The sequence below is a fragment of the Gavialis gangeticus genome, unplaced genomic scaffold (genome assembly GCF_001723915.1).
Source record: "Gavialis gangeticus isolate Ggan-Ray unplaced genomic scaffold, GavGan_comp1, whole genome shotgun sequence".
In the NCBI taxonomy this organism is placed as follows: domain Eukaryota; kingdom Metazoa; phylum Chordata; order Crocodylia; family Gavialidae; genus Gavialis; species Gavialis gangeticus.
The window spans coordinates 7,993,499-8,007,917 of NW_017729017.1; the positions used below are offsets into that span (position 1 = coordinate 7,993,499).

At 44.4% G+C, this 14,419-nt stretch overlaps 1 protein-coding gene and 1 long non-coding RNA gene across 5 annotated transcripts in view; one reads left to right on the forward strand and one right to left on the reverse strand.

Moving 5' to 3' along the window:
- Positions 1-14,419, reverse strand: part of ITCH (itchy E3 ubiquitin protein ligase) — a 181,076-nt gene that overhangs the window by 22,202 nt on the left and 144,455 nt on the right. For all 4 annotated transcript variants that reach the window (XM_019513092.1, XM_019513094.1, XM_019513091.1 and 1 more), the window contains exons 17-19: positions 9,000-9,088; positions 7,790-7,949; positions 4,635-4,768 (exon numbers count right to left, since the gene is read on the reverse strand). In XM_019513092.1, coding sequence (XP_019368637.1) covers positions 4,635-4,768; positions 7,790-7,949; positions 9,000-9,088 — 383 coding nt within the window. The remainder of the gene's footprint in view (positions 1-4,634; positions 4,769-7,789; positions 7,950-8,999; positions 9,089-14,419) is intronic.
- LOC109294634 lies at positions 998-4,756 on the forward strand. The gene is made up of 2 exons (XR_002096589.1): positions 998-1,180; positions 4,607-4,756. It is a non-coding gene; the product is annotated as an uncharacterized LOC109294634 (long non-coding RNA).

A 14,419-nucleotide genomic window follows, 5' to 3' on the forward strand; every position in this document is an offset into this window, starting at 1 on the left:
GGAGATTAGTACCCAGGGTCTGGGTCTGTATATGAATTCTTATGTCCCTGATAGTGGTGAAAGTCTGATCTGGAGTCCTGCCTTGTACAAGATGGTCTATATAAGGACCTTCCAGGAAAAGGCTCTTTGCTCTTTTCTAATCCTAATGAGGTAAAAAGAATAGCTCTCAAAAACACCCCCCCCCAAATCATCAACCCCCACCCTTCCCCAAAAATAGAAAGAAAACAACAAAACAAAAAACCTCCCATCAATAGAGAAACTGTTCTCATAGGAAAGCTAAAAACATATATAGGATGTGATTCTGTTTTTCTGGCAAAATAGACTATAACAAGGTTGTTACTGAACTCTGCGCTGCACATAATAACTTTGTGCAACTTAATATTAATCAATGTTAAAACCAAGGCTGAAAGTAGCCAAGAAACTGTTAATGTAAAATGAGCTTTCACTGAAGTTAGGATCAGAGCCATAACTGCTATAGACATGGATACTACCGCAACTGTTGATAGGTTTGTCAGTACTGTGGTAATATGTAGGGCTGTTTGAAGTTTCGGTCCCTGATTCCATTTGGCGGAGATTCGGTTAGATTTGGTAGCTGAATTTCTGAATCTGAACAGAATCAGGTGACCCTTTAATCTCTCTGAATCAAATTGGAACCCTCTGAATCAATTCGGAAAGATTCGGTGATTTGGACAGACACAGCTTTAAATGTTTTTTTCTACACACCTCAAGGTACCAGGTGGCTCGTGAACACTGAAATGGGCCATGTTCGATTCAGATTCGGCCTGAATCGGGGACAGTGATTCAATTCATCAATTCAGATCACTGTCCCCAATTCGATTTGGCTGAATCTGAAGATTCGATGCTGATTCAGATTATCAACGATTCGGCCACAGACATAGTTTTAAATGTTTTTTCTACATATCTCATGCACTTCTGGATCCACCAGGGAGCATGCCAGGGGGCCCCACCTCACCCCTCCTGGCTCGGCGACTGGTGCCTCCTGGGCCTGGGGGGGCACCCGAGGTCCCCCCGTGGTCAATCACTGAGCTGGCCCCCCCTGCGCATACTCCCCAGAAGACCTAGCAATGGGCTGAAAGTATTTCCAATCCACTGCGCTCCTGTGGGATGCTCCATCTGCCCCAACATCGCAGTGTTCAAGAGCCATGCCTGGTACCTTGAGGTATGTAGAAAACACTTTTAAAGCTGTGTCTATGGCCAAATCACCGATTCTCTGAATCAGCATCGAGTCTTCAGATTTGGATTCAACCGAATCAAATTGGAGACAGTGATCTGAATCAACTAATCGAATCACTGTCCCCGATTTGGCCTTAATCTGAATCAAATACAGCCTATTTTGCACACCCCTAGCAATATGCCTAGAACCTGCTTGTCACAGAAGAGGCACTCATAATTTTCCCCAAGTTTTGAGTTACTTTGGAAGGCTTCAAGGCTTTATTAGCCTCTTGACAATGGGCTTGGAGAAGGAATTCTGTGTCTTCTCCTCGCAGGTTTTATGTGTTTTTGTTTTCAGTGGATTTGCTCAAAATCAGAAGGTTTGATGACAGTCAACATTCTGTAGGAAAAGGAGCAGCAAGCATGCTTCTGGAAGATTTCATTTCTTCCTTCTACCCTGGGCAAACCTGGGTGAGAAGCATGCACCTTCTGAGGAAAAACATCTTGAGATGGTGTTTTTAGGCGTAATATGAAACAAATGAAACAAATCTTCAAATGGCATGTCTATCAGTCACATGCCCCTTTCCAAGGCAAACTGAGTATCTTGTGTGGCTTCATTTAATGACATAATTGCCTCACTTGGTGGACAATTATCAAAAAGCAGAAACTTGTGATTAATCATAACTGCATCAGTACTGAATACTTCAAAGGAAAGATAAAACAGAGTTTCTTAATGAATTAAAAGAAGCAAAGTCTAATCTTTTTGCTAGCTGTCCCTTTCTATTTATAGAGCAAGAGAAGGTTATTGGGTGCACTGTGCATACAATAAATTATGTAACTATGGTTATGCAAAAAGCTTTGACTCAATCATGACCAGTGAAAGGAACTATATGGTAATTAAAACAACCCTGTGCTTTTTATGCCACTGAAGGAGATGAACCAATATACCAGAGGGAAATATTTATTTACATATAGATGGGTGTGTGCGTGTGTAAATAAAATCACAAACTAGAAAGACTGCTGATTGCACATTTTCCCCAGGAAAGCATTTGTCTGACATGGCATGGAAACTTTTCAGTAGTGCAATGTATACACAGGCCACACTATGACTAGTCAGATGACCCTGTGGAACACCTGCTGTCTGGGTTAGAGAGACCAGTTCTTGTCATTTTCATCTTTACATCTCTCAGGACCTTACCCTAAGCTCCAGTTTCACAGAATTTCTTCTCAGACATTAAACAACTATTTAAGTTTCCATCAATGAATCTTGATACTGGGCTATTTGGCATTTTTACAATGAGCTTTAGGCATAGAAATTCTTCCCCTCTGACCCAATCAATCAGTTTCTTACTAACTGTTAAATACAACCCAAGTCTTACTATTACTCTAAACAGAATTTTCAAGGTTGACCTTTTTGAATATGCAATTATTGCCCACTTTCCCTCTTTTTAAGTCAACCCATCCTAACGTTTTTGTTAAGCCTTTAAGGTGTTTGAAAATTATGTTCTTAAAATAAGTTTATATAAGAGCATCTAGTACTCCACAAATGAAGGTTAATAAAAATTGTGCCATTTAATTTTTGCCTCCGATCACATCCACAGGATCCATCTTTTTCTTGCAATCCTATTATTAAAAAGCAGCAATAAATGTTACTAGTTGTCAAAGTCAAATTGATCTTTCCATTTACAATTTATTTCCATTTCTTTTTTTTTTTGCAGAAGTTGAAAGGATCTAATCTTCCCGAAATTTTAAATGCTGTAATGCTACATTTTAACTAGGGGTAAAATTTAACCTCTAAATTTGCTTTTTTAAAAAATAGCATTTTAATGTTATGATGTTTTCTTGTTTTACACTCATTTCTAAAGCAGCTCTGGTTTAGAAGCTCCAGATTTATTTCCCTAGATGCGGAGAAAGGTCTTTTAATGGGGAAAGTAGACATGGGTGTGCAGAAGCAATAGTAGAATGACAAGATATATACAGAAGACAAAAAATACGAATGCTTTTGAGGTCATTAAAGGGGATGCAGTGAACTACAGAAATCTTAGACTGAAAAAGGTAAATATTCAGAGCAGTGCTAAGCATTCAAGTGATTTAATGCTTTAGAAATAAAACTGATATTTTGGTCAAAAAGCAGGAATCAGGAGGGAAAAATCAGGGTAATACAAGTGAGGCTGATTGATGAAGAATTATCAGAGCGTGAGGAATAGATTAAAATGTGTGGGCAAGCAATCTTCCTTTGGCTCCAAAGGCATATGTTGAAACTTGGTTCTGGATCTGTACTGAAGGCCAACTCAAATCAAACCTGTTTGTTCAGACTACGGAGTGAGAAGTTGCCAGCCATAAACAATAACTACTTCACTGCCTAGAGAAGTGGTGTACCCTAATCACATTTACCCATGGGTCATCTAAGCTCAGGACTGGCTACTGAATAGGCCAGATCTATAAATTTAGTTCAATGTTTGGAAGTGCAGGAAGGTAAGGGAGGAAGAAAAAAATGCATTATTGTTTTTGTAAAGAAACTAACATCAAATTTGAATTTAACAGATTCCACTGAAACACCTTTCGGATTTACAGAAAACACATACAGATTAATGGTGCCTGTTAAAAAAAAAAAAAAAAAAAAAAAAAAAAAAATCAAATTATATCACATTCATCATTTCCATTCAACAATTTATATGATTATGATTAATCTATTACAGGTTTCCTTTGTTTTATGTGGGTTCAGTATATGCAAATTCGCTCTTATGTGATGACCCTTTTTATACCAAAAATTTGTTAAATGTGAGGTAAATTCACTCTTATATGACTGGTGTGATGGAAGCTGCTGCTCCTGCACCGCACTCCCTGCCCACCCCAGTGGTGGGACACACATGGCGTTGCACAGCTCTCAGGGCTGCTGGGCTCAAACTGCAGTGTACAGTGGCAGCCGTCTCTGCTCAACACACAGATTGTGGGGCACGTGCCCCCCAGGCCTCTGCTTGTCCCACCACCTGGCTCAGTACCAAAATTGTCTTGTAAAAGTGGTAGAAATGGGTCTGGGGGTTAGCATAGTCAAGATCTTGGAACGTATCCCTGTTTGTTACACTATAAAGTGGGTTCCCTTTATGCAAATTTGAGTTACATGCTGTTTTCCAGAAACGTACGAACAGCATAAAGTGAGGAAAGCCTGTATATTTAATTAGATTAATTAGAAGAAAAGTAGAACCAGAACCCTAGTTTCTGAGCATAACGTTCAATGAACTATAAAGGACAACAAACCTTACTATTAACCAAACTACTCTATATATATTCTGAAATCATAATAAAATAACAGTATAGTCAACAGTAGAGTACCGCTCATAATTATATTGTTCAGCATCAAACTGCAATAAAATGTGCTAAAACTGTTAGCATACAAATAAATAAAACTTAATCTAAATATATTTGATTTCAGGAATGAAAAAAAAAAATTAGAAACTCACTTTACCCAGATGAGGGAATTGTAAAACTCTGGATCAACAGATTCCAAATCCTTGAGTCCCACTGGCTTGTTGAGAATACGCTTGTAGAATGGCAGAGAGAATCCTGTATCAATGAATTTCCCGTGAAACAAAGCCTGGAGAATATGAAAACAGAATGAAGGATTAACCCACAGAAAGTTTGGTAACCCGGTATGACTACAATATTCCAGTATAGAGCATCAAATGAACCTTGGAGTCCAAAAGTATTATAATAGGTCTAGAGGCAAGAACTTGTGAGTGACATCTTCTATTGCAGGGGTCGGCCACCCTTGGCACACGTGCTGAGCATGGCACGCGAGGCCATTTTCCTCGGCATGCGTTGGGGTCAGGAAGGCAGCAGCTGTTGGCAGCCTCCCAGCTGTAGCCGGCCCCAGCTCTGGGTAGCTCAGGAGTGGGCAAAATATCACCCGTGGGCCACATCCAGCCCACAAGGCCATTTTATTCGGCCTGTGGGGCCCAGAAAAAATTTAGAAAATTAATATTTATCTGTCTTTGGTTCCTGTCAAAAATGACAGGAACCAGAGGCAGTAGGACTTAGGGGAAGCCCCAGCAGGCTCCAACAGCAGGGCCTGCCCCGCCCCACCAGCCAGAAGCCCCAGCAGAGACCATGTGGCTACATCAGGGTGGAAACTAGATAAGGGGAGGGAGGGTGGGGGAGGACCCCGGGCAGGGAAGGAGCCCAGGGAAAAGTGGCCCCTCCCCTGCCCCGTGCTGCAGCCACTCGCAGCCTGCACAGGGCTGTCCTGAGCAGGCACAGGCAGCCCCACGCAGGCTGCGAGTGGCTGCAGCACAGGGCGGGGGAGGGGCCACTTTTCCCACACAGCACCAGCTTGTAACCTACCCCTGCAGCTAGCCTGGGCCCCGTGCTGACTCCAGGCTGGCTCCAGGCTCTCCTGTTGGGGCTGTGCATGGCGGTGGCAGCTGCAGTCCCCCCCACTTGCCGCGCCGCGCAGAGTTTACTGCTGCTGCTACCCTCCTGGACCTTGTGTGCTGGGCAGCACAGAGGAGGCAGTGGCAAACGCTGCCCAGTGCAGCAAGCAGGGAGGGCCCACAGCTGCTTGTGCCACACAGCAGCCCCAAGGCATGAGGACCAGGCTGGCTGTGGGGGCGGGTTACAAGCTGGTACTGAGCGCAGGGCAAAGCAGCCCCTCGCCCGCCCCACGGCTGGCATCCCACACTGCAGCTACTTGCAGCCCGCAAGTAGCTGCAGCATGGAGAGCTGGCCATGGGGTGGGGGAGGGGCTGCTCTTCCCCACGCTCAGCACCAACTCTTCCCCTGCCGGGGAGCAGGGGGTCTGGGCTGCACATTGCCCCTGGCCTGTACCGCAGGGCTGGAGGGGGTGTGGGGGCAGTGGGAGTGAGCTGGTGTACGGGGCCCACACCAGTGTCCCGGGGCCAGCGCCGGCGAGGCCCAGAGCAGGGCAGTAGGAGTACAGGGTCCCGGCTGGCAGGGATTCTATGAAGCCTGGCCAGCTCCCCCCTCTCCCTGCTGGTGCAGCCCAGTCCGATTCCACAGACCCCTGCCAGTCTGCCCAGTGCTGGCCCTGAGACATTGGTCCCAAAACATTGGGACACTGGTCCCAAGATGGTGATGAGGGGGCGGGGCACCTGTCAAGGGGTAGAGGTACCCATGCAGCCCTCAACAGCTTGCCAAAACTGGGTAAGCAGCCCTCTGCCCAAAATAACTGCCCACCCCTTGGGTAGTTGTTGCCAGCTGGGAGGCCGGGCTGCTCCCAGCAGGCAGCTGGGACACTGCAAGCCCTGCTGGGAGCAGCTCGGGCTCCGTGGCTATCAGCAGCTACCCAGAGGCAGGGCCGGCTGCAGCTGAGATGCTACAAACAGCTGCTGCCTCCCAGCCCCGGCCCTAACAGGCGCAGTGCTGGCACCTGCTGCTTTCCTGGAGCCCAGGACCAAGACCAGGGCAGGAGGGGAGCAGCTGTTTGTAGCCTCCCGGCTGCAGTCGGCCCCAGCTCTGGGTAGCTGCTGACAGCCACAGAGCCCGGGCTGCTCCCATGGAATCCCTGCTGCAAGCAGCCCAGGCTCTGTGGCTGTCAGCAGCTACCCAAACCTGGGCCAGCTGCAAACATCTGCTGCCTCTCCATTCTGGGCCTGGCCCCAGCAGCCTCCCAGACCTGGCCCCGGGCTCCTGGGAGGCAGCACATGCCGGCAATGCTCCCTCCTGTGCTGCCCTTGCTGCTTCTGCAAAGCAGTGTTGGAATCCAGCGCAGCAGGGCACAGCTGGGGGCACAGAAAGCTGCCTGCTCCCAGCTCCCTACTGCCCTGGCCACACTTCCCTTGCAGGCGGCAGCAGCAGTGAGGGGCACAAGCCTGTGCTGCTGCCCATGCTGCTCCCGTGCACAGGGAAAGTGTGGCAGGGCAGCGGGGAGCTTGGAACAGGCAGCTTTCTGTGCCCCCCGCTGTGCCTTGCCGCACCGGGTTCCAGTGCTGCTTTGCAGAAGCAGTGAGGGCAGCACAGCAGGGAGAACTGCCGGTGTGTGCTGCCTCCCCAGAGCCTGGGGCCAGGTCTGGGAGGCAGCTGGGGCCGTGGCAGAGAGGCAGCAGATGTTTGCACCCGGCTCAGGTTCTGGGTAGCTGCTGACAGCCACAGTGCCCGGGCTGGGGGGCAGGGGCAGCAGGGCATCCTGACATGTACCCCTCGCCCTCATTTTGTTTTTCTGGCTTGCCAGCACTCCGGCATCTTCCAAGGTAGGCATTGTGGGGTTTTTCGGCACTCCAGACAAAAAATTTTGCCTACCCCTGTTCTATTGGATCAATGGAATGGTTGTGATAAAATTAGACAAGAATGCCTTGCATTTGAAAACTTGTCTAACTATCTCAACCATGCAGCTGGTCCATTAAAAGATATCACTCACAAGAATCCTTGCCTTTTGCATAGTTTCTAGACCATAATTCTAACACTACCACAAAATGTCTAATACTTCCATAATTATTATTGGTACATACATTGCCTGAAAATATTAGTTGTTATATACAGACCATCTCATAACAGAATACTAAATAGTTTGTTCATGATTGGAAATAAATTTTATGTTTTAAAATAATCATTGAAAAATTAGGATATTGTGGATGTGCATTGTTCTACTGTCTGAACTTACCATGGCAATAAATCTGCCAATAAAACGGAAGTATTTCAGATGGTCTGGATTTATGTAAGAAGCTGGGTTTATCTGTAAACAGTAGTTATCCTTGCCTGCATATTCAAACAGGCAATACATTGGGTTCAACACTTCATGAGACAACAGGAAGAACCATTCCCTGAAACCACACAAAAACAAACAAATTCTAAATACATAAATAAAAGAGTGAGACATTATAAACTGTTCTTACTAGTACACACGCTAAAGATTATTTTAGGAATTGTCAGCAGTTAAAACTGGTCTCCCTAGAAAAAGTTTAGGATACCTTATACATAATAGAATTGGGTATTCAAATTTGTCCTTGGATACAGTACTATCGGTTCTAAAAACAGTGCGTTTCTGATTAACAAACTGACAACTACTAAGATGAAGACATCCCTGACCTAAACTTCAGATGTGTTTTATTTAAAAATTATTGCAATCACTTATGGAACAAGTATTCATACTCTGCCTCAATTCTTTTTAGAGACACTGGTTCAAGGATTCATCTTTTAACCTTAGGATCACAGCTAAATTTTAATTTGCAAATATATATCAAACATATATTTGATACTAATGGAGAACACCTTAATTTGTTTATTGTTAAGCTTAAAAAATGAACTGCTTCAAATATACTGATATCTTTTTGTCCTACAAACATTTTCATAATTTTATCATGATTTTGGCAACAATAACTAAGGTTAATTTATAAGATTGTACCTGGAAAAAAAAATGTTAAAACCAGATTGGCAGAGTGGTGCATATTACTGCTTTGATTTACTTTGCCATATCCACATATATCCAAAGTTTCCCTTCCTGTCCACATTAATCTCTTTGGACTTGTAACAGAGTCTTGTTGGGTGAATTTTATGACCTCTACAAGTAAATGTATGCTTATTCATTATTTCAATTAATCTCTGCTGTTAATTTGATCTGATGTATTATTGCAGAGTTGGGCAAATCTTGAACCTCTTGCTCTTAGTTTTCAGGTGCCTTCGGTTTAGGACATAAGTCACACAGTGGGATAAAACTGGTTTGTATGGTTTTATGAAGGGGGAAAATTATTCTGACTTTTTGTTAAGGCAGCCCTCATATCTCCTTGTGAAAGTTATTCACACCAAATATTGGCATAAAAATTAAATTATTCATATTTTTATTTTTAAAAATACAAAACATAGTGATATGTTACCTTGCAACACCTCCGTAGTCTAAACCTTCTTCTCCAGGGAAAATAACCCACAAACGTCGTCGCAGATCCTGAGGGCTGAAGCTCATTATCTTAGTCAAAGCAAAACAACAAAAAGATTTATGCCAAGAACAGTTATGAAAAATAAAAACAACTGTTCAGGACACACTGTTATTTGATATCAAACCTGATAGGGCCTGGACCTGAAATTCTCAATAACCATGAAATTGAGCTTAGCGGTTTGCAAAAAAGTAGCCACTCAGGAAATGCTCATGAAATTTGAGCTAGTCTTGAACACATTTTCAACTAGCAGACTAAAAGATAAAAGATGTAACAATAAGTGCAACAAAATGAAATAAAGATTATTAAATGGAACACACTTGACCTTGTTCAGCAGCTTGTCCTCAAAAAGGCAAGACTGTATTCCAACTCAGTGGCTAATCCACAGAGAAAATACAGGATGATTACACCCTGCCCCACTGCAAGATGTCATGCTGACAGGATACTAGCTACAAGATATGGATTATGATAGGAAGTTCATAGGGGTATGTCAAAATAATTCTATAGTAATTATTATTCTATAAAATCAGTTAATTTTTCACATCTTTTCCTTTTACAGTATTTTCTCAGACCATATATTTATAAGATAAAAACTAGTTTGCACTCGTGCAGTATTTTTCTTATACCAAGAAGAAACCTGAATGTTAAAGCAACTTTCCCTAGTGCTCCTTTTGGCACAGCATATTTGTGAAAATACTGACTAGGTCAGAGATCATTTTCTAGTTTACTGAAAAACCCTACAAGTGGTGATTTTATATAAAAGTTTGACTCTGCAAAGATGACTGTTTTTGCTTTCCCCATAGACCATATTTTTGAATGATCCTATGATCCATATTTTAAAATCTTTCCTAGTCGTCTGCAGTGGCAATGATAGATTCTACGTTTACAAGAAACACAATTGTTTTTATAAATTCTGAACCAACCAGCATGAAAGGAAATATTTTTGCTCATATTTTTGTTATATTTCATTTAAATGTATTTTAAAACTCAGTTACAAATAAAGCAATAAAAGTTGCTTCGGGAGTCTGGATTGACATCTGGATGACATGGTTGGCACAATGAAATTGATCACTGCCTCAGTACTCATGGTGTTTGCTTGTAGGAGAATGCTAACATTAGTGGATCTGTCTTCCCACTGGATTTGGATAATCTTCTGCAGGCAGTGTTTATGGTACTTCTCCAACAACTTTAAATGTCTCCTGTACACTGTCCATGTCTCCATTCTGTAGAGCAAGGTAGGGATCACAACTGCTTGATAAACCATGAGCATAGTTTCAGATCTGATGTTGCAATCTTCGAACACCTGTTTCTTCAAGCATCCAAAGGCTGCACTTGCACATTTGAGGTGATGTTGGATTCCTTCATCCATGTCAGCCTTTTGCTAGAGATGGTTTCTGAGGTACAGGAAATTCTTAATGTTCTCTAGAGTCTCACTGTGGATCTGGATTACTGGAGCTAGGGACTGCTCATTAGGAGCTGGCCTTAGTCTTCTGAATGTTATGCATCAGTCCCATTTTCTTGTATGCTTTGGTAACAACACTGAAGATTGCCTGAAGGTCTGCTTTCATGTAAGCACAAGCTACAGCATCATCAGTATACTGGAGCTCAATGATTCAGGTCAGGGTGGTCTTGGTTTTGGCTTAGAGTTGGCTGACATTAAACAGTTTGCCATCCATTTGGTAGTTTATTTTCATTCCAGCTGGAAGCTTGTTGGTGGTCAGATGTAGCACTGTGGCAAAGAATACTGAGAAGAGTTTTGGAGAGATGACGCAGCCTTGCTTAACCTCAAAAGGAACTGTGATAGATCCATTACTGAGAACCACCACTCATATCCTCATGGAGCAGGCAGAAATGGCGACAAATTTCAGTGGGTATCCATACTTTAGAAGGCTACTGCTCGGCTGACAGATGCTAAAGCTTTTGTGAGGTCAAAGAAGGCCATGTACAGAGGTGTATGCTGTTCCCGGCATTTCTCCTGTAGCTGGTGAACTATGAAAATCATGTCATTTGTGCCTCTGGATTCCCTAAAACCCACACTGAGATTCTGGGAGGAGCTCTTTAGCAAGTGGAAGGAGATAGTTCATGAGGGTTCTTGCAATGATCTTTCCTATGGTGCACAGCAAGGGGATCCCCCTCTGTAGTTTCCAGTCAGACTTGTGTCCTTTCTTGAAGATTGTCACAATCATGGCATCCCTCAGGTCATCTAGAATTTCCTCATCATTCCAGATCCTTAAGATGAGGGCATGAAACTGTGATGTGAGCTCCTCTCCTCCCTGCTTAAAGATTTCTGCATGGTTTCCTTCTGCTCCAGATGTCTTGTAATTCTTCATTTGCTTGACAGCTTTCCTCACTTTGCTGGAGAAATTTCGAGTTGATCTGCCTGCAGGTTATGGGATGGAGTTGGGAACACGCCTGGCAACAGCAGAGTCTCGATTGAGAAGATCTTCAAAATGCTCTTTCCAACAGCCATTGATGGTTCACCTTTCCTTTATCAGATGTCTTCCATCCTTAGGTCTCAAGGGAGCTGCTCCCCAAGTGCTTGGACCGTTAGATGGCTTTAGTGGCACTGAAGAAACTGTGCATATCGTGGATGTTGGCGAGATGTTGAATTTTCCTAGCCTTGTCTTCCTATCATTTGTTTTTCATATCACGGGTCCTCCTTTGGACCTCTGCCTTGGCTTGCTGGAGATTCAATTTCTTTTAGCTGGAGTTGGTGTCATTTTGCCAAGCATAAAAGGCCTTGCGCTTGTGATCGATCAACTCTTGGATCTCCTGGTCATTCTCATCAAACCAGTTATTGCTTCCTGGTAGAAAATCCAAGCATTTCTTCACAGGCGCTGATGACAGTGGCTTTTAGGGCACCCCTCATGCTGCTGACATTCTCTTGTTGTTGATTGGAATTCACCAGTTTTTAACCAAGACACTTGTGGAAAATTCCTTGCTTGGGACTTGAGTCGCTTGGGTCCTTCAATGGTGATCTTCCATTGACATTGCTTTTGCTGTAGCCACTGTTTGGCAGCCAGCTTGAGTGACATAACTGAGCAGATGAGTTGGTGACCAGCTCATCAGTTATCAGCTCCTAGCATAGCTTGGGTGATGCAGACATCTTTATGATCCCAGGCATAGATGATGACGTAAGTCAATCAGACGCCAATGCTTAGATCATGTGTGTTGCCATGATGGTCTTGTGCCTGCTTTTTTCTGGCAGAACAGCGTGTTGGTGATGGTGAGTCCATGTTCTGTGCATTTGGTCAAGAGGAGAATGCCACTGGAGCTGACCTTTTCTACTCTTCCGTTGCCAATGGTTCTGTCCCAGAGGTTGGAGTCCCTTCCGACCCTGGTATGAAAATTACTGAGAAGAACAAGTTTGTCACCCTCTGGAATGTCAGAAAGGACTTGGTAAAGGTTGGCATAGAATTCCTCATCAGCAGCATCATGAGTCAGGGCATACGTGCTTATGACAGTGGCATATTGGCTCCCCATCAGTTTAAGACGGAAAGTCACGAGGCACTCATTCATTCGGACAGGGAACACACTGAATTGGTTTACGAGTTCATTCCTAATGGCAAAACCAACTCTGTGAAGCTTGCATTCTCCTTCCTGTTTACCTTCCAGAAGAAGGTATAGCTGCTTCCATGTTCTTTGACCTGCCCATCTCCTACTTGCTGGGTCTCGCTCAGTGTAGTTACATCAATGTTGTCACCTGAGTTTTCAGACCACAATTGCAGTGCAGTGCGCAGTGCTCTGGGCATTTCTTATTAGGACTGACTAACAGTGAATGTCCAGACTAATGTTATACAAAACACCCCCTGACTAACATTATACAAAATAAAAAGGCAGGGTCTACTGACCAAAGCTGAGGACCCACGAAAGAGAGGCTTCTCTTTGACTGGGAGAAACATTAATGAAGGCCTTTGGGAAGTTACCAACTGTAATACAAAGTATGGTGTGACCCTGAAAAGCAGGATAAAGCATAGTTACTGCTACTACTTACAGAACTAAAGGACAATATTGAATCCTTTAGGATGGGGTGCGCAACATATTGCTTGTGGGCTGGATCTGGTCCACTAATTTCATAGACATAGACATTGGGGCTGGAAGGGGCCCCAAAGGATCAGAGTCCAGCCCCCTGCCCCAGGGACAGGATGTCAGCAGGGATCATAGGATCCCAGCAAGATAAACATCCAAATATGTCTTGAAGGCGTTCGAAGTGGGTGCTTGAACCGCCCCTGGCAGCAGTCTATTCCAGACCTCGGGGGCTCGAACAGTAAAGAAGTTCTTCCTTATGTCCAGCCTCAAACGGTCGTGGTGGAGTTTGTGACTGTGCAATCTCGTCATCCCTTGGGGCGCTCTGGTGAACAGATGTTCCCCCAGATCCTGGTGAATACCCCTGATAAACTTACAGGTGGCCACCAGATCGCCCCTGAGCCTGCGCTTTTCCAGGCTGAAGGGTCCCATGGCTCTCAGCCTCTCATCATAAGGTCTGTTTTCCTGACCTTGGATCATGCACGTGGCTCTCCTCTGCACTCTCTCAAGCTTCTCCACATCCTTTTTGAATTGTAAAGCCCAAAACTGGACGCAGTACTCCAGCTGTGGTCTCACCAAGGCTGAGTACGATGGGAGAATGACATCCTGGGATTTGCTTGAGAAGCATCTATGGATGCAAGCCAGTGTTTTGCTCGCTTTACTAGCCACAGCATCACACTGAAGGCTCATGTTCATCTTGTGGTCAATCATGACCCCCAAATCCCTTTCATCTGTAGTGCTAACCAGTGTAGCACTGCCGAGTCTATAAGCATGCTGCAGGTTTTTCCTCCCAAGGTGGAGAACCTTGCATTTTTCGGTGTTAATCACCATCAGGGTTCATCCGCCCATTTCATGAGCCTGTCAAGATCTGCCTGGATCACCCTCCTGTCCTCAGGTGTGGACGCTTTACCCCAAAGTTTGGTGTTGTCGGCGAACTTGGCCAGCCTGCTTCTGACACCAATGTCTACATCAATGATGATGTTAAAAAGTATAGGTCCTAGGAAGAGCCTTGAGGAACCCCACTGGTCACCATGCACCACGATGATTGATTTCCATCAACCACCACCCTTTGGGTCCCACCGTGGAGCCAATTCCTCAGCCAGTGGATCATGGTGAAATCAATGCCGCAGTTAGCCAGTTTTGCCAAAAGGTGATCATGGGATACCAGATCAAAGGCTTTTATGAAGTCAAGATATACGACATCAATCTCTTCCCCCTTGTCTGGGTGATAGGTCACCTGGTCATAAAAGGAAATGAGATTGGTCAAGCAAGACCTACCCTCAACAAACCCATGCTGGGTATCCCTCAGGATATTGCCATCAGCTAGTCTGTTAAGG